Here is a 26,823-nt window from a genome sequence, read left to right as displayed (position 1 = left end):
CCATTGTTTGTTGATGTCAGTCTATTAATGTAAATATATGTCTAGTATTGTTACCAATCTGTATAACCCAGGGGTGTCAAAGTCCCTCTTTGAGGGCCGCAATCCAGTCGGATTTTCAGGATTTCCCCAATGAATATGCATGGGATCTATTTGCATGCACTGCTTTCATTGTATGCTAATAGATCTCATGCATATTCATTGGAGAAATCCTGAAAACCCGACTGGATTGTGGCCCTTAAGGATATAATATAAATATAATAAATAAATAATAACCGTTTATATACCACAGTACCGTTAAGTTCTATGTGGTTTACAAAAGAATAATGAAGTACAAGTTGAGAGAACTTAAGGAATGGGAAAACAAGAGGGGGATAGGACGAGAGACTTTGACACCCCTGGTATAACCTGAAATTTTATATTTTTATTATTGTACGCTGCTTAGAAAGCTGATAAGCGGGATGACAAATTTTTGAATAAACTTGAAACTTGATTGAAGCTCATCTCTCTTCTGTGTGTAATTCTCTTACATAGCTGAGGTCCATCATTCACCCCCCTCTTCAATGACCACTGCACCAAGGCCCTCCTTTACAAAGCCGCGCTAGCGTTATTAGCGCCGGCCGCGGCAGCAAGACCTCCGACGCTCTTAGGAATTCTAGGAGTGTCGGAGTTCTTACCGCCGCAGCCGACGTTAAAAACGCTAGCGTGGCTTTGTAAAGGAGGGGGTAAAAGTAGGTAAGTCCTTCTGCTTTTCTCATGCCTCATGCAGAACAGTAGCAGTTGGTGCCTTCCAGAAGCAAGTATTACATTTTTTAAATTTGTTTATTGAAATTTTTGAAAAAACAAGAAAAACAAAAGTAAAGAAGGAAATTGTACATCTAACATGATACATATAACAGTAAGGATACAACGGAGGAACAATAAGCATCCAAAGATAATCAATATATAAGCTATATAAGTGGACAGTAACATCAAGCAGACATGGAGACCTTATGAATATGGCATAGCTGAGTAATAAACAGCTATGCTAAAAGTGAGAGGAAAGTAAAATTTTTGATTAAGCCTTGATATAGAATATGCAAACCAGTTGGAATGAACATACAGATTAGGAACAAAAGGATAGATCCCTAATTGGGGACCATATTTTATTAATTTTGTATCCTCTATTAGTAACTGAGTTATAATTATAGTAACTGAGTCATAATTATGAATCAGCACTGTTGCCCACCTAAAGGAGGTATTGAGAGAACGAAAAAGTATAATGTCAAAAGATATTGGGGAAGTAATGGGAGGCAAGGAACATACAGTATTCCAGACAGATTTCCAGACTGGAAAGATAATGGGACAGTCCTAGATCATATGCTTTGAGATCACCTAGGTGGCTACTATAGTGCGTTGTGAGTACTGGAAAAAATATTGACATTGATCGTCCTCCCCCTCCCAGGCAGACTCTTCGTTCCCCAGAAGCAAGTATTATTTTTATTCATCATTCTGCCAAAGCATTCTATGACATCTACCAAAGTAAGAATCCATTCCGTGTGCTTTCCAATTATAGGATATTTTAGATACAGTATACTGTATATCTATAGGGATATGTGCAAAAAAGTGCCTGTATGTGTATAACTAGGAGAATCTGCCTTTGTAGGGTTACCAGACATCCGGATTTCCCCAGACACGTCCTCCTTTTCGAGGACATGTCTGGGGGTCCGGACGGCTTTTCAAAACCCAGCACTTTGTCCGGGTTTTGAAAAGCTTCCTCGAAATCGCGTCGGGCAAGAGGGCATCGGCGCGTGCACAGATGCTACGTGAAGATGCGACATCATCACGTCGCACCCACAGATGCGCAGATGCCCTCCTGCCTCACCACAGCAAGCAGCGTGGGCAGGGCTAGGGTGGGATTAGGGGCAGGACCGGGAGGTAAGGGGCGGGGATGGGCGGGCTTGGGGGGGGTCCAGATTTTATGAATGTAAAATCTGGCCACCCTATCCCTGCCTGACAAGAGTAGGGGGCGGGGCTAGGGTAGGATTGGGAGTGGGACTGGGGCATAACAGGATGGGTCTAGGAGTCGAAACCCTATGCCCTTGTATGTGTGCATGTTGAGTGTATCCAGCATATTTCTCACTTTTTACTGCATGTTTCAGTGTCATGCTTTATTTTTCCTGTGCATAACTGTGCCGGCATATACTTTTTCATCGGATTTTCCTCCCACTCTGGGAATAAGGAAAGCTTTTGTGACACTTTATCTTCGATTGGCCAGCCCCAAGCCTGAAAGAATGGAGCCAGGTTCATCTTCACCTGCTCAGAAAACAGCTTTGCCCAAAGGTTCATCTTATCATGGTTATTGTTCTTGATGTTTGTTATCTTCTGGTAGGCTGAGAAGAGGTGAATGAAGGGCTTCCAGCCGAAACATTCCTGTAACTGAAAGAACATCATAGTTACCATTTGTAATATTGCAAATTTGTCCAATTATAGTGCTAAGCAAGGTAATTCACACGGTAGCACATACTATCAATGTTCCTGAGAGACTCAGTTTATCGAAAAAGCATTATAATTGATTGTTTTCAGATTGCTCATTCAAAACTGTAGCTAAGACTCTATGGGCATTTCTATCGCTATATTGTCAACAAGTGATCACAGAATATGCATTCATAGCAGTGGCAAAATATATGGGGGGGTGCTGGCTCAGTAACTTTCCTCCCCCCCTCCTAGCGAAGGGAGGGGGGTATCTTCAATGCACCCTTCCCCCTTCTTCAAGTCTTTGCCAGTAGTGAGTAGGATATCTTACTGCTGCTGGTGCCGGCCTCATCCCTCCCTCTGATGTTACTTCCTGCTTGCAGAACCGGGAAATGATGCCAGAGGAAAGGCTCAGCCGGCGCAAGCAGCGGGTAGGAGTTCCTACTCACCGCTAGTCAAGATTTGAAGAGGTATGGAGGGAGGAGGCAGTGATGAGTATATGGTGTGGCAATGCCAAGGGCAAGGGAAGAGCACATTGGAGGGCTCATGGCATCACGATGCTGAGTGCCTCCTCTCTGGGCGCAAACTTCCCTTCCTATTCCTTGTAAGAAATTCTCCATTTAAATGTAGTTATTCTGTATTTATATACGTATATTTACATGGATGTAGATACTATATAGAGAGAGAATGAGATGTTTAAATTGGAACTGCCAACAGTATGGGCCTTATTTTAGAAGCCCTAGTTGCAATTTACACATGTATATTACATATTTTTATTTTTTATTTAATTATTTATATTCCACATAACCTACAATTCTATACGGATTACATTACATTAGTGATTTCTATTCTGCGGATTACAAATTATTCAGGTACTCAAGCATTTTTCCCTATCTGTCCAGGTGGGTTCAAAGATTCAGTTGGCCCATGTGCCTAAGGCCTCACCCATAGGAGGGCCATTAGGCAACTGGGCCAATTCCGGTTGGCCCAGGTTCCTCCCCGGTGCATCCCACAAAGCACCAGGAATGAGCAGGCCCACTATTCAGAGGGAGCCGGGCCTGCTAGCCAGCCAGAGTGAGGATCTGTCCAGCCATCTATTAAGGTTAGAGGTGAGGTCCGGGGGGGTTGGGGGGTCTGAGGGGTCCAGGGGATGGATGCGCGGTCAGGGGGTTTAAGGGGGGGGGTTGCCCAGTAAGAGGGATTGGGCACCCTCCTGCCAGTAATTGCGCGGCTGTTGGGGGGTTGTCCGGCAGGAGGGACTGGGCACCCTCCTTCCGGGGAAGATTCAGGGGTGTCGTGGGAGATTGCAGCAGGAGAGATTGGGCATCTCTCCTGCTGGGGAAGATTTAGGGGCACCACGGGGGATCGCAGCAGGAGAAATTGGGTATCTCTCCTGCCGTGATCTTTGCGGGGGGAGGGGCGGTTCCAGGATTCTGTAACCGGAGTTGTTTATGACAGATGCTGGATAGAGAATCCTGCTGTTAGGCAAAGGACTGGCCCCTCCTTTGTCTGAAAGGTCTTGTTTTGGGTGTTTGGGACTTGGGCGATTTTTGTGGTCGGGAATGTGTTGTAAGGATACACATAGTGGCGGTCTGGGCGATTAAACTGCTGAACACAGAGGTAGGCCATTCTAAAAAAAACCCCCACTAATTTTGGACTTTTTTTTGAACATGGACATTTCCCTGCTATCTACTTTCTGTGCCTAGGGACTTAGGCCAAGGGGGACTTAGACGTTTCTTTTGATTATGCCCCTCTAAATCAGAAAAGGGAACTGAAATCTAATCCCCATGAGTTCAAAAGAGAGAAGAAATGGTTGAGAAGATAGTGATACAAGGTTCATCAAGTTTAGAGAAAAATTAGTTTTGCAGTGTAGAAAGTTATATCTGTATACTATACTTATGTGGGAGAGTGCTCTCTAGAGGGAAATCCTGTCACTCATTACTACAGAGCTCTTATGAGAGCTAGTATTCTGAGTGCTAGCAGAGGTATAATCTCAAAGTAGTTGACCTTTGGGAGCACCTCAGGGCAGATGAAAAGGGTATATGGAGGTACTATCAGTGCCTAGGACCATGAAGAACAGAAGTAGCTCTCTAGAGGGAGCCCTGTGTCTGATAGTTACAGAGCCCTGTCGAGAACTGGCAATCTGAACCCCTGCAGGGAACTACCCAAGAGGCTCCTCTTGAAGAGGGACAAGGCTAATGGGGTGCGATCAGCACTTGTAATCCAATGAAGGGACAAAGCTACCAGGGTGCAATCAGCACCAGTAGCCCAACAAGGGAGAAGGCTACCTAGAAACAAACAGTGCAAGAGGAGAGCTCTTAAGAAGACAGCAGTCCTCAGAGGTCAGGGAGAGAGTCCAGGAGACTACAGTGGAAGCAGGCGCAGCCAACTACCCCCGAGAGCTTCAAAGAATGGGTGAGATCTTGATCTTGGAGACTGGGTAAGGGTGGACTAGACAGGAGAGGAGTGATTTAGGCACACAGCCACACTCACTTAAATAAGAAATTTGGGAAGAGCTTGCAGCTACAGCTTTGGCAATCAGAACAAAGAGGAAAGGGTTTCAAAAGACTAAAAAAAGAACTGAGGGAGTTTAAAGGTTCAAAAGAATGTGAGCTAATGGTTTTGGATATCTGTAACTTAGACCAGTGTTTTTCAACCTTTTTACACCCATGGCCCGGCAGAAATAAAAGAATTATTTTGTGGATCAGCAAACTACTAGGACTATAATTTTAAAACCCTGTTTCCGCCCCATCTCCTCGATCTCGGTCACCTCAGTAACTATAGAAAAATAGACAAATATAGTGCAAAATATAGACAGCAGATATAAATTCTCAAAACTGACACGTTTTGATCACTAAATTGAAAATAAAATCATTTTTCCTACCTTTGCTGTCTGGTGATTTCATGAGTCTTTGGTTGCGTTTCCTTCTGACTGTATCCTTTCTTTCATTTCCTTCTGCACTCAGGCTCAAGAATTGTCCCTTTCTATTCCCTCCCTCTTTCCTTCCTATGGCCTTAGTGCCCCCGGTGCCTCCTTCCCATGTCTTTAGTGCCCCCAGTGCCTCCTTCCCATGTCCTTAGTGCCCCTTCCTGTCTTTAGTGCCCCCAGTGCCTCCTTCCCATGTCCTTAGTGCCCTTTCCTGTCTTTAGTGCCCCCAGTGCCTCCTTCCCATGTCTTTAGTGCCCCCAGTGCCTCCGTCCTATCTCTTTAGTGCCCCCAGTGCCTCCTTCCTATGTCCCTCTCACTGCCTTCAACACTTTGTCCCACCCCCACCCCCACCCCCAAAGCCAGCCTGCCTGCCTGTCTACCTCTCTCCCTCCCTCCCTGGCCAAAGCCATCCTGCTTGCCTACCTACCTCCTTCCCTCCCTGTCGCGCAAAAAACAAACAAACCTCCTTGCTTTCCCCTGCTCTTACCGCCCTGCTGCTGCTGCTAAAGCCAACAGGAAGTCTTCTTTCCGACGTCAATTCTGACATCGGAGAGGACATTCTGGGCCAGCCAGGCAGCGATTGGCTGGCTCAGAACGTTCTCTCCAACATCAGAATTGACGTCGGAAAGAAGACTCCCTGTTGGCTTTAGCAGCAGCAGCAGGGCGGTAAGAGCAGGGGACCGGGGGAAAGGAAGGAGGGAGGGTTGTTTTTTTTTGCGCGACAGGTAGGGACAGAAAATGATCGCTTGTCCCATTGTCCCCGAGCACAGGTTCGGGATACTGTCCCGAAGCTATGTGTGGGGACAACAGGATAGGAAGTCTGAAAATGGGACCTATGGTCACCTTAATCTTGCCGGCTCTGTGCGGACCAGCAGAAATTTCCTGCGGACCGGCACCGGACCGCCAGTTGAAGCACAGTGACGTAGACCACTGTTCTTCAACCGCCGGTCCGCGGACCGGTGCCGGTCCGCAGAAATTTCTGCCGGTCCACACAGGGCCGGCAAGATTAAAGTGACCATAGGTCTGTTTTCAGACCCCCTGTCTCGTTGTCCCCACACACAGCTTCGGGACAGCGTCCTGAAGCTGTGCTCAGGGACAACGGGACAGGCGATCATTTCCTGTCCCTCCCTCCTTCCTTTCTTTCCCTGGGTCCCCTTCTCTTACGGCCCTGCCGCTGCTGCTAAAGCCGACAGGAAGTCTTCTTTCCGACGTCAATTCTGGCTGGCCCAGAACGTCCTCTCCAACATCTGAATTGACGTCGGAAAGAAGACTTCCTGTCGGCTTTAGCAGCAGTGGCAGGGCGGTAAGAGAAAGGAAAAGGAAGAAGTGAGGCTTTTTTTTTTTTTTTTGCGGAGCAGGGAGGGAAGTTGGTAGGCAGGCAAGCAGGCTGGCTTTGGCCAGGGAGGGAGAGAGGTAGACAGGCAGGCAGGCTGGCTTTGGGGGTGGGGGTGGGACAAAGTGTGGAAGGTAGTGAGAGGGACATAGGAAGGAGGCACTGGGGGCACTAAAGAGATATGAAGGAGGCACTGGGGGCACTAAGGACATGGGAAGGAGGCACTGGGGCACTAAAGACAGGAAGGGGCACTAAGGACATGGGAAGGAGGCACTGGGGGCACTAAAGACAGGAGGGGGCACTAAGGACATGGGAAGAAGGCACTGGGGGCACTAAAGACATGGGAAGGAGGCACTGGGGCACTAAAGACATGGGAAGGAAGCACTGGGGGCACTAAGGACATGGGAAGGAGGCACTGGGGGCACTAAAGATATGGGAAGGAGGCACTGGGGCAGTAAAGACATGGGAAGGAGGCACTGGGGGCACTAAGGACATAGGAAGGAAAGAGAGAGGGAACAGAAAGGGACAATTCTTGGGCCTGAGTGCAGAAAGAAAGAAATGAAAGAAAGGATACACAGACAGATGGAAACGCAACCAGAGACTCATGAAATCACCAGACAGCAAAGGTAGGAAAAATGATTTTATTTTAAATTTAGTGACCTAGTAGTTTGTCGGTCCACAAAATAATTCTTTCATTTCTGCCGGTCCACGGGTGTAAAAAGGTTGAAAAACACTGACGTAGATTAATGCTGTTGGGTTACCTGCATAAATATTGGTTTAAGTGAGTGAATACTGACACTGTTGAAAGTTGTTTATGATAATTGGCTTTATAATTACACCTATACACATAGTTCAAATAAATCTTTTTAATTTATCAGTCAACATAGTTCACAGAAGTCTTTTTGGATTTTTCCTGGGGGAAGAGGAGAGTGATCCCACCCGCTAACACTCTTTTCTCCAGGTGGAGGCACTGAACCCTAAACAAGTGAGGGACTAACGAAGACTGCCCTCAGGGAACTCCAGCCAGTTCAAGACACAGACCCAGAGCAGCCCTGATGGTGGTGTTACAAGTAACCTGCAAAATGGCAGGCCTATATGGGTGAGGGAGTAGCCTCATGGTTATACTTGCAGGCTGTGACTCCTCATGATTACAAGAAGTCACTTAACCCTCCACTATGTCAGCCACAAACTTAGGCCCCCCCTTTACTAAGCTGTGCAGTTGAGTGTCACGTGGCAAATGCTTCAATGCTCATTCAGATCATGAAAGTTAGAGCATTTACCACACCAGCCTACACAGCCAGGCTTAGTAAAATAGGAGGTTAGATTGTGAGCTGTCTGTGGACGACAAAATACCTACTGTACCTGACTGAGACAAAATGTCCTCTTTTTAGAGGACTGACCAGGTGCCCGGATGGACTTTCTAAAACCCAACAGTTTGTCTGGGTTTTGGAAAGCCCTGGACATGTCTGGAGGACCTCTGAGCATGCATGGATGATGTCACATGCATCTGTGCATGCTTGGATGCCCTTGGATGCGGCCTGGAGGTCAGGAATGAAAAACAAAGCTTTCCAGGGTGGGGCTGTGGTAGAACAGGGTGGGGCTGGGGCGAAACAGTGCATTGCCACATATCTGGAATTTTTCAATGCAAAATATGGTAACCCTACCACTGCTGTCTCCTAAATTTTGTGAAAACTTGTCAAGGCTTCGAGTGAGCTATGGACTTAGCTCAGTGCTATGCAGGAGCACAACTGAGAAGCAGGACCAGGGTAAGGTAGACTTTGACAGTCTGTGCCCCAAAATTGGCAGGGAGGGATACAAATTAAGTACACTAATGTTTAATCCTAAAGAAGAAGAACCTGTGCACAGTGCCATATTGAACTCTGGTAGGGTTAACAGACATCCGGATAGGTCCAGGGTCTGGACGGCTTTTCAAAACCGTGTTTTGAAAAGTTTTGAAGAAATCACTGTCGGGCAGGAGGCAGCAGGAGATGGGGATAGGGCGGAGCTAGGGTGGGATTGGGGGCGGGACTGGAGCATAATGGGACAGGGTAGGTGGAATTGGGTAGGCCTAGGAGCGGGTATAGGGGGGTCCAGATTTTCTGTTTGGGAAATCTGGTAACCCTAAACTCTGGCCACCTTGTTGGGCAGACTGGATGAACCGTGCAGGTCTTTAACTGTTGCTATTTAATATGTTATAATACAGGACATAAGATAGCGTGAATGGGTATTCTGGTTCCAATATTATAGGATATGCTTTCCTTCCCCAAAGTTATACATAAATCAATCAATTCCCAGGTTACCTGCAAGTAAGTCTCAAGACATGTCCATATGTTCCATTCTATCAGTTTTCTACCATTTTTAACATACTCTTTGATCCTTTTGACTCTCTTTTCTGGATGGAGGTTACCATGGGCCTTATCTCTGGGAATCTCTAGCACCTCTTCATGGACATAAATTGACCAGAGATTGCAGGTGGCCTCGACTGTGTGAGGAGGAAACTCCCATCCATATTTCTGCTGGTTGTGGCCCAGTTCATGGATTACACCCCAGGTCCCGTTCTTTTTTATATGTTCCAAGTCCACAATATCGATTATAAAGTCAAACAGACACATGATGGGGTAGCCTGAATGCAACGAGCCTACAAAAAAGAAGTACAAAGCCATAGATTGACTGACTCTCATAAACAGTTTTAAGGAGAGAAAAGATCTTGGATTGGTAATCTTGACCATGTTTTCTCTACTGGAATTTTTGGAACGGTATGCCCTGTGTAATGGGAGTGAGAAGGCTAGGTAGCTGTTCCCCTTTGGAGTCAACAGACAGAGAGAGAAAAAAAACCAAACATGTAATTTTTATATGCAGTATTGTAAAAGCAAAACTGAAGACCACAGAAAAACTTTTGCAGTAATATATGGAGCTAGTTTGGGCTACAAGGAATGAAAATTGTATGGATTTTGAACCAAAAGAAGTATGAGAAGAGACTGGAAGATCTAAATATGTACTGTATACTCTGGAAGAGAGAAAGGACAGGGGAGATATGATACAGACATTTAAATACTTGAAAGGTATTAATATAGAACCAAATCTTTTCCAGAGAAGGGAAAATGGTAAAACTAGAGGGCATAACTTGAGGTTGCATGGAGGAAAACTTAGGAATAACGTTAGGAATTTTTTTTTTTTTCATGGAGAGTGTGGTGGATGCCTTGAATACCTTCCCGAGGGAAGTGGTAGAGAGGAAAATGGTGATGGAATTCAAAAAAGCGTGGAATAAACACAGAGGATCTCTAATTAGAAAATGAATGGTATTTTTTTTTTTTTTTAATTCTTTATTCATTTTCAAAATTACAATAAGTGTTATATATGTTCAATCACATTAACAATAAATACATCACTTAAAAACTATCATTGGTACCTTACATAAACTCTAATCCCTCCCCCCTCCCCACCCCTCCCTACCATATATTCCATTATCTTATAGAATATGTAATATTAAAATATCCCCCCTTCACTATTAAACTAATAAATTAAGGGAAACAATGTCAACTAATCCGTACAATATTTTGTAAATGAATGGTATAAATTAAAGAACTACAGACTTGCACAGTCTGTGTCCCTTATATGGTGATTCGGTGTGGGATGGGCTGGGTAGGGTAAGGAACTCCACCACTAACTTGGAACGAGGACATTACCGGCCAGACTTTACAGGAGATATCCTGCAAACAACGGGATGGTTTGATAGACTGGAGTGAGCTTGGACGGCAACTCCAGCAGTAGGAACCTAGGTGGGCTTTACAGTCTTTGGCCCAGAAATACCAAAGAAAAGAGACAAGTTAATTTAATCATATATTTTTAAGACGTATAACTAATGAGCAGACTGGATGGACCGTTCAGGTCTTTATCTATCATTTACTATGTAAGTGGTACTAACTTATCCAATTTACTTTGAATTTATGACTCAGCTCAAAAAAATTAGGGGCTAGTGGCTGAAACCTTTCACCTCATCTTCCGCATTGTCTTCTGTGAAGCTGAAATGCATGGTGGGGAGAGGGAGAGCAACCTTTCCAAAGTTTACCAAATTTCCTTTAGGGCATGATGTATTAAGGCAATTTTCTTGTTCTGGGTCTAAGGCAGGGATGTCAAAGTCCCTCCTCAAGGGCCGCAATCCAGTCGGGTTTTCAGGATTTCCCCAGTGAATATGCATGAGATCTATTAGCAGTGCATGCAAATAGATCTCATGCATATTTATTGAGGAAATCCTGAAAACCCGACTGGATTGCGGCCCTCGAGGAGGGACTTTGACACCCCTGGTCTAAGGGAAAAGGCATAGTAAATCAGGCCTTTAATGTAGCAATGCAAAGCACTAGCTAAAATATACAGCGAGCCACTTACCCCCTCATCCCACCCCCCCACCCCCAACACACACACTTTCTCTCTCTCTCATCTCACTGCCTATGTTATCACCCAGGCTTTTTGTTTGTATGTTTTTTTTATTGCACATACTAAAGGCTTATATCTCAGGGTTTTCTGCCACTTATTTTGAACCAATACAACTGCCAACATAACTACATTTACAAATTACTAGTTCCACCTTCACATCAATACTTAGGGGCCAAGGGTAGACATTGGAGAATGACATGGTGGTTGTTACCCGCGGCTAGTCTGAGTAGCCGCGGGTAACCCGCCGAAATGGGGAAAGAAAAAATAGTGGTCGCTCGGGGACCCGTAGAGCAGTAAATGGTCTTGTCTCAGTAGTGAGGCAATCATGGATTGCACGGTCCAGCAGCCCCCACCCGCCCAATTGCAGCGTTCCGCCATCTCCCTCCCTCCACCTCACCTTATATGCAGAGTTTGTCAGCTTTCTTTTTCACCCAGCCACACGCTTTCAAAAAGCCGCGCACGCACGACTGCTCGAGTTGTTCAATCTCCTCTACTGAAACTTCCTGTTTCCGGTTGCGTCAGAGGAGAAGATTGAACAACTGAGCAGCCATGCGTGCGGCTGAGTGAAAAAGAAAGCCGGCAAACTCGGCATCTAAGGTGAGGTGGAAGGAGGGAGCTGACGGAACGCTGCAATCGGGCGGGAGGGTGCTCCTGGACTGCGCGATCGTGCGTGTTCCCGGCTCACACTAGGAAGGAGGGAGTGAAAGGGAAAGAGATTCTGGGCCAAGGGGATGAAGAGGGAGAGAAAGAAATCCACAGCAGGAAAGAAAGGGGAGGACAGGCAGGTGAGCCAGATGCTGGAAGCAGGGGGGGGGGGGAAGAAAGAAGCTATATGGAGTTGAAGAGAAGAGACACATTGGTGTGGAGAGGACGAGAGGGGAAATCTGGACACAGGAAACAGAGGGGAAATTATGTGCATGGGGGCATAGGGATAGAGACATAAAGGGAATATACATGCCATGGTGATAGTATATGGACACGGGGGGGGGGGCAATGCCAGATACATAGGGGAGATATTAGAAATGGGGAAAATAGGAACACAGAAATGAGATTGTTTGGGGACTGAGCTCGCAAGCTCCAGCGGCTTGCACAAATTACATTGTAACGTGCCATGAAAGTAAGAGGGAGGGAGGGAGGTAGATAGATAGATAGGCCGTGCGAGAGGAGCTGAAGGGTGGTGGTGGAAAGGAATAGAACAGACATTGAAGGAGGGTGGAGAGGAACAGACCCTGAAGGGAAATGTGGAAGACAGTGGGGAGAAGACGCTGGAAGGGAAGAAGACAGATGCCAGACTATGGGGTGCAGTGGGAAGAAGATGGGTTCCAGACCAATTGGGGGGGGGGAGGGAAGGTAGAGGCACAGTAACAGAGCAAATGGAAGATGCAGAGAGAAGACACACAGTGGATGGAAGGAATTGAATGAGAAGATGAGGAAAGTAGAAAATAGACAACAAAGGTAGAAAAAGAAAATTCTATTTATTTTCTTTTTGCTTTAGGATAAAGTAGTATATTAGTTGTGTTGATAAAAATTTATAAACAAAGCCCTGCCAGCTGAACATCTCTTTCTCTAGTTCAGCAGCCAGAACTTTGATTTATAAGCTACATATTGCAGTACTGAGGCTTATATGGATACTGCGAGGACAGTGACGGGGCGGTGAAGGGGATGGCGGTGACGGGACGGTGAAGGGAATGGCGGTGATGGAGTGGTGAAGGGAACGGTGGGCCGGGGACGGGGCAGTGACGGGGACAGATTTTTTCCCTGTGTCATTCTCTAGTACAGAGGTAGGGAACTCCGGTCCTCAAGAGCCATATTCCAGTTGGGTTTTCAGGATTTCCCTAATGAATATGCATGAGATCTATTTGCATGCACTGCTTTCAATACATATTCATTGGGGAAATCCTGAAAACCCAACTGGAATACGGCTCTCGAGGACCGGAGTTCCCTACCCCTGCTCTAGTAGATATTAAAGTGCAGTAAAAGTTGGTGCTTAACCACACTTTAACGTGGGAGTCACTAACCTGCACCGCAGATTATCGACTCTCACAGTACAGGAATATAATACAAATGATGTTCCTACTCCTATTTCATACCGAGCCACTGGAACCAACCACCCCCCAGATCAGACCCCTTGATGGACTCCTCAACATACCTCTTCACCTAACTTCCTTGCCCATGACCGACGGATTACAAAGAAATGTAGATTGGTACTAGGTCCCAGTATGTGTCACGTTAGGATTAAAAAAAAAATGGTATTGAAAAATCTTGCACTGTAACTATGGCTAATTTAACCTGTAAACTGTATATTATATATATTGGTATTAGATCCCTAGTATGTGCCAAGTTAGGATAAAGCTTGTATTGGAAAAACTTGCACTGTAAGGATAACTCTGGTAAATATTATGTATATTATGTATGTTTAACCTATAATATTGCAAAAGGTGAAGTGGGGAAATATAAAGTACAATACTCCCCCGATATTCGCGGGGTTTCCATTCCAGGAACCCCGCGAATGTTGAAAAACTGCAAATACGGTTTTTAATAGGGGAGACAGGAGAGGGCGGCCGGAGAGGCAGGAGAGGACAGCTGGAGCACTGGCGAGACAAGGAAATCACTCGTGGTATGCTCCGATTGCCTCTTCCTGTACTAAATTCGAGCCTCACCAATCGGGAGCTGCGTTTCAAAGCAGCTCCTGATTGGTGAGGCCTGACTTTAGTATAGGAAGAGACGGCCAGAGCATACCGCGAGTGATTTCCTTCACTTGACGGCGCTCCGGCTGTCCTCTCCTGTCCGGTCATTCATGGTCAGAAAATACTGCGAATGACCGGGACCGTGAATCACGGATCACAAATTCGTGAGAGAGCACTGTAGTGCAAAATAAACTCCACTTAAAGGTAGCTGAGACTCTCAGCTACCTTTACGTGGAGGTTTTTTTTTTTGCACTACTTTGTTTAACCTATAACCTATTCTGAGCTTTTTGGGGAGAATGAGATAGAAAATGAATTAAATAAATAAATAAATATCAGTGGCTCCACCATCCCCACCATCCCCATATAGCTCTCTCCCCCCCTCCCCCCCACCAGGCCTAACGTAAGCCATGTTTGGTGGGATAGTGTAGGCTATGCAGGAGCAATCTCAAGGACCTGTATATATGTAAAATGCTTTGAATGTGTAACCACAAAAAGGTGGTATGCAAATCCTATTCCCTTTCCTTTTAAAAAAGAATCCACAGAAGGTATGTTATATTTTAAAAATCTGAAGAGGCAAACTTTAGAAAATCCCTGAAAACTTGATTGTTTAACAAATTCTAAATTCCTAACCCAACTCTTCCTCGCTACGGCACTCCTCTCTACCTCGCCACTACCCCAACTCTAGATTTGAGACTAACTCTTACCCTCTCTCCCCTTGTATCCCAGGTCCGGATAAAATGTATCTTTATCGTAAACCACTTGTATGACTTGTATCCCACTTACTGACAAAATGTATCTTTATTGTAAACCACTTGTATCCCATGTACTGACAAAATGTATCTTTACTGTAAACCGCTTTGAACTTCACGGTATAGCGGTATATAAGAAATATATTATTATTATTATTAGTGAGTTGAAATGGATTTTGGATGAAAGATCGTTTACATATCCAAGTTACTATTTCTCTGAGTGCACAACAAACAGACCACACTTACCAGTGGATATCTGGACGTCAGCTACAACCCTCTCCTTGCGCTGAAAAGGTGTTGAAGTTGCAGCCAGTTTATTAATGGCTCTCAATACTTTATCCCAGAAGGAGAGCAGAGTGACAGGGTTCTCTAAGGAACGCACACTCTCGGATGGAATTGTGAAAATGATGCTCTCAGTAACGAGCTCTGCCCACGGAGCAGGGTAATGGCGGATGGTCTTCAGCCAGTCAGACTGACTGGTCTTTCCTGTAGCATTGCGTGAAATAAGTCAAAAATTACAGTGTGAGATGACTAGGTGAGTTCAGTGAGATTTATTTACAATTTCTTGATACCCCGCTTACAGTCAATAAAGACCCTCAAGCTGTATAAATCCTATAAAAACTCATACCCAGTGGTGCAGTAAAAGGGGGCAGGCCCTCCTGGACACTGTCTTGCTTGAGGTGCTGTACCCCTCCTCCTCTTTGTCCCCCTGCTCCTCCCCCTGCCGTGTGCACCCCTTGCCTTCCCCCATACCTTTTTTACTTGTCCGACGCGAGCAGCACTGCTGCCTACATTGGCATCAGCACTCTGTTTGATGTCACTTCCGGGTCCAGCACCTAGTGACATCAAAGGACGAGCTGACACAGACATAGCTGCTTGTGTTGGAGAAGTTAAAAAGGTATGGGGAATGAGAAGAGGCACACGCACGGCGGGGGGTGGGGGGGAAGAGGTCAGGAGAGGGGTGCCACCGCCCCAGGCTCCTCTTGCTCTCACTAAGCCACTGTTCACGAGGATTACATAAATTTTATTTCTATATTCAATTTTGAATACTTAGTGCTTCTTTATATTTATTTTATTATATGTTTAATAACTATTTTTATTTCAAGGTTATACCATAATATTATATACTAGTCTTTAAGCCCGTTACATTAACGGGTGCTAGAATAGATGTGTGTGTCTGTCTTTCTTTCTTTCTCTCTCTCCCCTTGGCCGCTGTCTGTCTGTCTATGTTTATTTGTTTTTCTCTCCTTGGACACTGGCTGTCTCTCCTTGGACGCTGCCTGAATGTCTTCCTTTCTGTCTGTCTCAATGGCCCCCTGTGTGTCATTCTTTGTGTCTGTGTCCTTGTGTCATTCCCCCCCCCCCCCCCCCCCAGAGCTAAGCTGTCTGCTTCCAGCATACCCCTTCCCCTCTCCCTGACCCCCTTGTGTCTTCCCCCTCCCCCCCCCCGAGCAAAGCTGTCTACCCCCCAGCACACCTCTCCAACAAAAGCATCCCCCTGTACCTGCAGCACTGGCACGACACCCTTCAGCCAATCGTGAGTGCTCAGAGCGCGACAGGGAGCGCAGAACAGCCCCCTTTCCTGCCTGCTCCATGGCCCTTCTTTTTCCTCTTCCCCTCCCTCCAGTCACCGCTGCCATTCCTATTTAAAACGGCCTGCTGAGGTTCGCGGCCGGCTGTAGCAAACCTCGCAGGCCGTTGTTCATCTCAGTAGCATGTTCCCTCTGACGCGATCGCGTCAGAGGGAACGTGCTACCACGTGGAGAGCGGCCTGCGAGGTTCGCTACAGCCAGCCGCGAACCTCAGCAGGCCGTTTTAAATAGGAATGGCAGCGGTGACTGGAGGGAGGGGAAGAACAGGAGCGGTAGCGGTTGTTGCGGGAGGGGGTGAGTCGGCGACGTGCAGGCCGCTGTGAACAGGAGCGGCAGCGGCGGCAGGACCATGAGCCCTCCTCCCGCCATCCGCTGCCAGAGTCGCTCCTGTCGCCCGATGCAGCTAACTGGCGCATACGCCTCAAGCCACGGCCAAGGCTGGGGACTCGCGCATGCGCACTCCTGCGGCCACAGACCTACACCGCACAGAACACGCAAATAGGAGTGCGCATACGCGGCTAGCTCTTTATTATATTAGATTATTATTTTATTTATGTAATTCACCCCTTCTCCTGGGGAAAGGTATCAATTTAACCCTTGGTATGCATGACTACTAAACAAATCTTATTTCAAGAGGGATACCTTTTACCTCAGTCTGAGAAGGAGGGGGTTACATAAAATGGCGTAGTCGGCAGGATAGATTTTTGCTTATGACATCTGACAAGATTTTTGAGTGCATTATTCCAGAAATCTTGAAATCTATTATAGGACCTGTGAGCAAATTTGAGAAATTAATGTGTTGTTTTATGATGAATTGCATTGTGGTGAATTGCATTGTTACATAAAAATGGTGATGAATTGCATAGTGGTTAACTAAAATTTTTCCTGGGTAACATTAAATCTTCCTGAGAGATAGAGTTTTTTTTCTATATTGTAAATGGCAAAATACAGAGATGATGAGAGCTGGATCTATAGACGGAGACAAGATCAAGAGGAAGAAGAGTTAGAATGGCCAAGATATAGGCAGAAGTTCCGTAATGACAGGAGGAAAAGAGGAAATTATTATGATACTTTGTCTGAGCAGCAAGAGTGGAATCGTGAAGAATATTGGCAGCAGAACAGGAGTCAACAATACTCCCCAGAAAGATATGAAAATGGGAGAAGATATTCCTTCCAACAGAACCGGAGTGAGAGAAAATCAGTCTATTGTTATTATTGTGGTCAACCAGGACACCTTATCCGGTTTTGTCGTGTTAGGTTAGAAGACCTCAATATTCAAAAGTCTGCCAGAGATGAAAGCCCAGCTAGGAAGTCATATGCAAGGCCTGAGAATCAACGGGAACGGAGCCCAAGTCCAGACAGTCGTGCAGGGAGCCCAGATTCTGAGAAGTGGTATACTGTTATGAGGATGGTGTCTGTCTGGGACTTGTAAGAATGCCTGGATATTTGGAACAAAATACTGAAATATGGAATAAGATATGGCAGGAAAAAATATTTGGCCTATATAAAAGGAAACTTGATGGTCTGAAAGAACAGTTAGAGTTGGTGGTGCAGAAACTGAAACAGGACACTAATAAGTTAAGTGGTGTTGATGCTTCAATGAAAGAGGTTGCAAAAGAAAGTAAATTGGAAAGTCAAGATACAAGTGAACAAGATGGAAATGCAGATCATAAAGATGATGTTGAAATTGAAGAAAATGGAAGTTCTGCTTCTACATTGCTTTCAGATGAAGAAAAAATTGATACAGTGGAATGTGTAGAGAATATGGAAACTGGCCTGGAAGAAAAAGCAGTCGAAGAATCAAAAAATGAGACAACTGATGATAGGGACTTTCCAACAGCTGACGGAGTAGAGGATGGCGATAATGAGGATACTACACCAGAAGTTTCTGAACCATTTTCTTCAGAAATACTTGCAACTGAAACCGTTCAAACAAATCCTGAAGAAGGGATTGATAGCACATTTGTGAAAGAATCAAAGGATGAGACAAATGATGTTAAAGAGTTTCTTACAGCTGATGAAATAAAGAATGATGATAAAAACTTTCTAACAGCAGGTGAAACTGAAGAAGACAATAATGGTGATACCACACTAGAATTATCTAAACCATTTTCTTCAGAAAACTGTGCAGCTGAAATTGAGTAAACAGCTCCTGAAGAAGTTGCTAGCACATCTGTGGAAAAAGCAAAGGATGACAACAAAATAGTTACAATCCAAGCTGAAGATGTCATTACACTGGATTTTGATGATGATGACCTCCTTAAATCAGGTGAAAGTGTGAAAGACACACATCCTGAGTTGATTATGGCAAAAAATGAGCAAGATGCTGTGATACAGGAGAGTCTGGAGGAAACCAAGGATCCTGAGAGGTTGGAGAATCATAATGATGGCAAATAGAAGGTGACAGAAGGTTCCATTGAAATAACTCCCTTGATTTTGCCAAGTGAAGTTGAGATGTTGCCAGTCTCTACATTTAAAGAGTGTGAGAAACATACAGTTTTTGCGCAAGAAACAGAGCTAGATGAATACTCTGAGGGAGTATATAAAGAATGCTCTGAGATGGAGAAGGAGGAAAACCCAAAAGAAGCTAAGGAGTATAAATGGAAGGAAATTGGACTGAATGGAAGCCCAAGAAACAGAACGTCTTCGCTGATCAAAAAGAACCGACAAAAGAGAGATGTGTTAGATAAACCCAAAACAATCAAGTCATATTTGCAGATGATTCCTGTTCAAAGGGGCAAGAAGGAGATGGTTTTACCTCAAGGAACAATTAAGAGTGAACTTTACCAGATAAACTTATTGCTGCTACTATGGCAATTATTACTTGTTTCTGGGGAATTATCAGGCATCTGGAATGCTGTACACAGTTTTTATGGAGACAGTCCTCGTTCAAATGTTTTCCCACAACTGCTAAGAGATCAAGACAACACAAGTATAAAATGGAGCTAGAAAAGAAAAATGGAATAGACGTTGTCGAGAAGGACTAGCAAAGTATTCAAAGAGAATGGTTGTAGAAAAAGAAATGAGACTGTATTACAATTATAAGAAAAGGAAGAGTGTGTCATGGATTGAAAGTAACTTGTCTGAACACAGATTTGTAGGCAAGACAAAAGCAGTAAAAGGAATACTGCGAAAGAGAGAGAGAAAAAAAAGAGAAAGCCCAATAACAAAAGAGATGTATCCAGAAGAAGGAGAGATTTCAGTGTGGAAATCCCCAAAAGATTCTGATCTCAAAGGACAGATTGGGTGTTATTTAGAGTAAATTTTTGTTGAAAATAATCTTCTGATATGATAAATTTATGAGATGGAAAAAATATATATGTAACTATGGTTGGTAATCCAAATGTTTATTGTGAAAAAATGCATGTCTTGAAGAAAGTAATGTGTATATTGAAGAGTGTCTGCTGTATATGTATTTCTGCTGTTCCTATTTTGTATCCTTGAGACAATTTTAGAAAAGTTTGTTCAGAGGGGTAGTTTTGTAAAAATTTTCTTAGTCTTTGACAGAAAATTTTTCTCTTTTGTGGTGGCAAATGTAACCAGGGTTAAAAGTTTAATAGTTATTTGAGTGTGAAAAACAGGGTTTAAAGAAGTTTTTAAAGGGTTTAATGAAGCAGAGAGGATCTGGGAGGAAATATCTGTGTTTTTTTTTATTTTGAGAAGTATGGTTTGTGTATTGTTTGTATTGGTGCAGTTTTGAGGTTTTCTGTTGCTGATTTCCTGCACAGGTTTGCTGGTCCTCGTGCAGAGATCAGCATCAGCTGTCTGAACATTCTAACTGTCAGATTTGACAGTTGGGAGGGTGACTTGGATCTGTGTGGAAGTGTTTTGGTTTCTGTGCCTGGTGAGAAGGTAATTATGGTGGTTTTTTATTTGAATTTGTGAAGGATTGTGAAATTCTGGATAAGGTCTGAAGTTTGGTACTGATGCTGGTAATGTTTGAGAGTCTAAAGAGAGTTTTTGTGATGCTCTGCGAGAATCTTCTAGGAAATGTGTGAGAGATTCCCTGACTAAGAAATATATGGTTCTGGGTTCTGCATAAAGTTTCAATCTGATATTCTGATATTCTGTGAGAATCTTCTGGGAAATGTATGAGAGATTCCCTGACTAAGAAATATATGATTCTGGGTTCTGCATAAAGTTTCAGTCTGATATTCTGATATTCTGTGAGAATCTTCTGAGAAGTGTTTGAGAGATTCTTTAAGTGAGACATTTATTGTGCTGAATTTTTGAGGAAAGTTTCAGTCTGCTCTTCTGTGAGACTTCTGGGAAATGTTTGAGAGGATCTTTGAGTGACTTCTGTGGTGCTGATTTTTGGAGGAGATTTTTATGAGAGATCCTGTGACAGATTCCTGTGGAATTGTATAAGAGAATATTGATAAAAGAAAATTGGTAAATTGCTTTGGAAACCTATTTCTGAGTATATCTGTTATAAAGTTTATTGAGAATTTGGTGGGTTTTTTTTGTGATTTTTAGAAATAGGAAATTCTGGGGAGGGAAAAAGTATAGGGAACATCAATTATCTATTTTTTCCTAGCTTAGAAAGTATATTTAGGAAATTTGGGGGTTATTAGATTAGGATAGGGTTTTCTCTTACTAGTTTGTTTAAGTCAGAGTAGTAGGTTGGTTCCAGCAAGAGAGAGTCTGCTAGCAAGAGATTCTGCTAGCAACAGCGCGCCTACGTGGTACCCCTACATTTGATTGTTGGCGGTATAGAAGAATAAAGTTATTATTATTATTATTATTATTATTACATAGCAAGAACATAAAGCCTCAAATACCCAAATCTGAGGAAAAAGAAGAACTTTACAGAGGGGAAGTAGAATCTCTTTGTTTAGATTTGCTTTACAGCATTTTATTATTAAATATTATTTCTAATTTAAATTCTGAATCCTTAGTGCTTCTTTATATTTATTTTATTATATGATTAATAACTATTTTTATTTCAAGGTTATACCATATTATTATATATTATTATTTTGTTTATGTAATTCACCCTTTCTCCTGGGGAAAGGTTTCAATTTAACCCTCGGTGTGCACGACTACAAAACAAATCTTATTTCAAAAGGGATACCTTTTACCTCAGTCTGAGATGGAGGGGGTTACATTTAGACATGACCAAAAGAGGATATTACCTCTCTGTGAGCCTGGTTTTCAGTTTCTCTGCCTGCATAGAAAAATCAGTGGTAGGATCACAGATTCTACAATATCATAGATCTATTATATGTCGTACATCATTTTCAAATTCATTTCTGCAACAGGCGGCAGATTTAGATGGGAGATGGGTTATTGCAATGTTTCAAGTGGGTTCTTTTATTTTTTCAGTTTTAAATATGTACGCACCAAATGTTGACTGATTTGATTTTATAGCAGATATAAGATCCATTTTAATAGAGTATGGTTCTCATCCTTTGATTATTGGGGGTGATTTCAATCTTCCCTTAGATTTAGTTTTGGATAGACAGTCTACTTCCATCATTCATCCATCCAAAATGTGGTCTGACACCCACAGTCTCACCAATAGAGGGTGCTGTTTTACTGTCACATTTTTCAATTGTGAGGGACAGGCAAGTTCTGCAGGACTCCAGGGAACATACCTGTCCTTAGCAACTGAAAATATTCCACCCCCTAGTGGTAGCAATGCAGCTGGAGGACACCTGCTCAGCTTAGAGGGAACACTCTGAACTATATTCTATTATCCTGGACATGGGTCTCTCTGATCCATGGAGAATTTTTAATCCTACATTCAGGAACTTCACTTTCTTTTCCACATATCATCAAACGTACTCTAGAATTGATTACTTTCTTACAACCAATTTATTAGTTCCTAACATCCTAAATGCAAACATATCCCCAATATTGATATCAGACCATGCACTAATCACTATGGATCTTTGGTTAGTATCTCCACCGAAGCAAAAAAATGTGGAGATTTATTGCTTCTTATCTTTTGGATTCTCAATTCATTGAAAGAATAAATAATTTTATAGTGGAATTTTTTCAAATTAATGAGTCTAATGATATATCACCTAATACTATTTGGGAAGCTATCAAAGCCTGTTTGCGGGGAGAAATTATTAGTTACTCAATCTGAAAAAGAAATCTGAAAATGATACTTTAGCTAAACTAGAATCTAAGATAGCTCAGCTAGAGCATGATCATATCAAAAATAATGATGTCATTGCTTTTCAACAAATTATCAAATTAAAATATGGATATAACCTATTGGTCAGTAAGAAGGCTTGTGGCAAAATGTTGATTAACAAATCTGGCCAATATATGAATGCAAATAAAGCGAGTAGATAGCATGATTTCTTGCTAACAAAAAAGAAAGATCTATTATCCCAGGACAAGCAGGCAGCATATTCTTGACTGATGGGTGATGGCACCGACGGAGCCCCGGTACGGACAATTTTAGAGTGATTGCACTCTAAGAACTTGGAAAGTTCTAGTAGGCCGCACCGTGCACGCGCGAGTGCCTTCCCGCCCGACAGAGGCGCGCGGTCCCCAGTTTCTTAGTTTCCGCGGAGCTAAGAAGACGCATTTTTCAACGGCTGTTGAAAACTTTTCTTATTCGCCTTCCCGCTCGCGAAACCTTTTTGGGAAAATTTTTTCCTTTCTTTCTTTACTTTTTTCTAAAAAAAACAACCGAGTATTTTTTCGTTATTTTTCTTCATTTCGGTTTTGCCCCGGCGGGGCCTGCTGCCACCATTGAGGCCTCGGCCTTCGATTTGGCAGAAGCCGTTTTTACTTTCATGCCCCCCCAGCCAGGTTTTAAAAAGTGCCAGCGGTGTGCACGGCCTATATCCCTCACGGACCCGTACAACTGGTGCTTACAGTGCCTAGGTCCTGAGCATCAGGCTTCCACCTGCACCCGCTGTGCCACGTTAAAAAAACGACTGGCTATGCTCCCTCGATCTCAAAGAGGCATACACTCACATACCAGTCAATCTGACCTCCAGACAGTACCTCCGTTTCATGATCAATCACTGTCATTATCAATACAAGGTGCTGCCCTTCGGCCTTGCCTCCTCTCCAAGAGTGTTCACCAAATGTCTGATTGTGGTGGCTGCCTTTTTACGCTCTCACCACCTTCAGGTCTTTCCTTACCTGGACGATTGGTTGATAAAGGCCAATTCATCTCAGACAGTACTCCTGGCCACCAACCAAACCATCCTGTTTCTCCAACTTCTGAGGTTCGAGATCAATCTACCCAAATCTCATCTCATCCCCACTCAGAGACTTCAATTCATTCGAGCCGTGCTGGACACAGTCCTCATGAGAGCGTTTCTGCCGACCAACCGTCTTCACACTCTTCAATCTCTATGTCAGCAGGTCCTTCCACAACGTTCCATCTCTGCCAAACACATCTCTGCATCTTGGGTCACATGGCCTCCACAGTTCATGTCACACCCTTCGCACGTCTTCACCTGCGCACTCCTCAATGGACCCTAGCTACCCAGTGGTCCCAATCGACGGATCCTTGCTCACGACACATATCTGTGACATCATCTCTTCGTCAGTCTCTACAATGGTGGTTGATATCCTCAAATCTCTCCCGAGGTCTTCTGTTCCATCTACCTCCTCATCAACTGGTCATCACCACCGACGCCTCCCCTTATGCCTGGGGTGCTCATTTGAACGAATTCCAAACTCAAGGACTTTGGACAGCCCAGGAAATGACGCATCACATCAATTTCCTGGAACTCAAAGCGATGTTTTATGCCCTCAAGGCCTTCCAACATCTTCTCTTCCCTCAAGTCCTCCTGCTGTGCACAGACAATCAAGTTGCGATGTACTACATCAACAAGCAGGGTGGGACAGGCTCTCGCCTCTTGTGCCAGGAAGCCCAGAAGATTTGGGCTTGGGCCACAGATCACCAACTATTCCTGAAAGCTATCTACATTCAGGGAGAACAGAATTCTTTAGCGGACAAGCTCAGCAGAATTCTCCAGCCTCACGAGTGGACACTCGATCCTTTAACTCTACAGTCCATCTTCGCTCAGTGGGGCACTCCTCAGATAGACCTCTTTGCAGCTCCTCACAATCACCAGCTGCCCCTATTCTGCTCCAGACTCTCCTCTCCTCACCGTCTGGCAGCGGATGCATTTCTCCTCGATTGGTCCAATCTGTTCCTATATGCTTTACCTCCTCTGCCTCTCATGTTACGAACCTTGTTCAAGCTCAAGAGGGAATGAGCCACCATGATTCTGATTGCTCCACGGTAGCCCAGGCAACATTGGTTCCCCCTTCTACTTCAACTCAGTGCCAGGGAGCCTTTTCTTCTTCCGCTGTTTCCTTCTCTGCTTACGCAGCATCAGGAGACCCTTCTGCATCCCAACCTTCTGTCTCTGCACCTGACAGCTTGGTTTCTCTCGGGCTGACTTCTCATGATACTTCTTTATCTCAGCCCGTTCGTTCCATTCTGGATGCATCCAGAAAACCGGCCACTCTGCAATGTTACCATCAGAAGTGGACACGGTGTTCTTCCTGGTGTCTTCTTCATCAACATGACCCCACTTCCCTTGCAGTGGAGACTTTGTTGGATTATCTACTTTCTTTGTCTGACTCTGGCCTCAAGTCTACTTCCATCAGAGTCCACCTCAGTGCTATTGCTGCTTTTCATGAGCCAGTTCATGGAAAACTTCTCTCGGCTCATCCCTTGGTATCCAGATTCATGCGAGGTCTTTTCAATGTAAAACCACCTCTCAGAGCCCCTCCTGTAATCTGGGATCTCAATGTGGTTCTTTCCGCCTTAATGAAGCCTCCATTTGAACCTTTGGCTACCACTCCTTTCAAGTTTCTCACTTGGAAGGTACTTTTCCTTATTGCTCTTACCTCTGCCAGGAGGGTCAGTGAGCTCCATGCACTAGTTGCTGATCCACCTTTTACAGTCTTTCATCATGAAAAGGTGGTTCTGCGTACACATCCAAAGTTTCTCCCTAAGGTTGTCTCGGAATTCCATCTCAACCAATCCATTGTTCTGCCTGTCTTCTTTCCGAAACCTCACTCTCATTCTGGAGAACAGGCTCTGCATACTTTGGACTGTAAGCGGGCTCTAGCTTACTATTTAGAGCGTACTAAGCCCCACAGATCAGCTCCCCAACTCTTTCTGTCCTTTGATCCGAATAAATTGGGACCTCCTGTTTCCAAACGTACGTTGTCTAATTGGCTGGCAGCGTGCATTTCATTCTGTTATGCTCAGACCGGACTGACACTGGAAGGTTCTGTCACGGCCCATAGAGTTCGAGCTATGGCGGCATCTGTAGCTTTCCTCCGTTCCACTCCTATTGAGGAAATCTGCAAAGCTGCTACTTGGTCCTCAGTTCATACTTTTACATCTCACTATTGTCTGGATGCTTTCTCCAGACGGGATGGACACTTCGGCCAATCTGTTTTGCAAAATTTGTTTTCCTAATGGCCAACCTTCCCTCCATCCCTCTTTTTGTTAGCTTGGAGGTCACCCATCAGTCAAGAATATGCTGCCTGCTTGTCCTGGGATAAAGCACAGTTACTTACCGTAACAGGTGTTATCCAGGGACAGCAGGCAGATATTCTTGCATCCCACCCACCTCCCCGGGTTGGCTTCTTAGCTGGCTTATCCTAACTGGGGACCGCGTGCCTCTGTCGGGCGGGAAGGCACTCGCGCGTGCGCGGTGCGGCCTACTAGAACTTTCCAAGTTCTTAGAGTGCAATCACTCTAAAATTGTCCGTACCAGGGCTCCGTCGGTGCCGTCACCCATCAGTCAAGAATATCTGCCTGCTGTCCCTGGATAACACCTGTACGGTAAGTAACTGTGCTGAATTGCGTCCATTTTCTCTGAGAGTGGGTTAAGTGTTACAAGTGATGGTGATATTGCAAAAGAATTTAAGAAATGTTACAAAAAATTATTTGCTTCCTCATTAGATGATTCCCAAGCAGTTTGTGAATTGTTTTTAAAAAAATTTACATCACCCATCCCTACCTGAATCGCAAAAAGAATCGTTCGATTCCCCTATTTCTGAAGTTGAAGTTGTGGCAACTATTAAGTCTCTTTCCTCTCAAAAGGCTCCTGGTATTGACGGCTTTTCTGCTGAATTTTTTTAAAGCTTTTAATGTAGCCCTTGCTCCAAGATTAATATCTCTCTTTAATTATTTATGAAATAACCCCACAGATCAAGGTCGCTATACTGAAGCATTAGTAGTGGTTATACCAAAACCAGGTAGAGATAGTGCTAAAGTTGAAAATTACAGACCCATTTCCCTTCTTAATGCAGATTGTAATATTCTCGCTAAAGTTCTAACATCCAGGCTGGAATCGTTTTTATCTATCATAATACATCCAGATCAGGTTGGCTTCTTGAAAGGTAGATATATTGGTGACAATACTCGTACCTTTCATGACTGTATTAATTTAGCACAATCTAGCAAAAATCCTGCATTTCCATTTCTCTAGATGCTGAAAAAGCTTTCAAGATGGTGGAATGGCCTTATTTTTATGATTCTCTGGTGTGGTTGGGTTGTGGGAATGACTTTGTACATTGGAGTAAGGTTCTATATACATCTCCCTTTTCTAGATTTAAAATTAATGATACCCTCTCTGAAGAAGTGAAGTTAACTAGTGGTGCTAGGCAGGGTTGTCCATTGTCCCTTCTTTTATTTAAGATT

The 26,823-nt window shown here is 44.1% G+C and overlaps 1 protein-coding gene across 1 annotated transcript in view; it reads right to left on the bottom strand.

The window, feature by feature from the left end:
- Positions 1-1,964: 1,964 nt before the first annotated feature.
- LOC117357210 (TRPM8 channel-associated factor homolog) overlaps positions 1,965-26,823 on the bottom strand; it is a 70,475-nt gene continuing 45,616 nt past the window's right edge. Inside the window, 3 exon segments of the mRNA XM_033937582.1 lie at positions 1,965-2,415; positions 9,014-9,351; positions 14,830-15,069. Of these exon segments, the coding sequence (XP_033793473.1) occupies positions 2,116-2,415; positions 9,014-9,351; positions 14,830-15,069 (878 nt within the window). The 3' untranslated portion in view covers positions 1,965-2,115.

This window comes from Geotrypetes seraphini, chromosome 3 (assembly GCF_902459505.1).
Source record: "Geotrypetes seraphini chromosome 3, aGeoSer1.1, whole genome shotgun sequence".
NCBI classification, from domain to species: Eukaryota; Metazoa; Chordata; class Amphibia; order Gymnophiona; family Dermophiidae; genus Geotrypetes; species Geotrypetes seraphini.
Note: the sequence above shows the minus strand (reverse complement) of the source record. Positions and strands in the feature narration are given on the sequence as shown.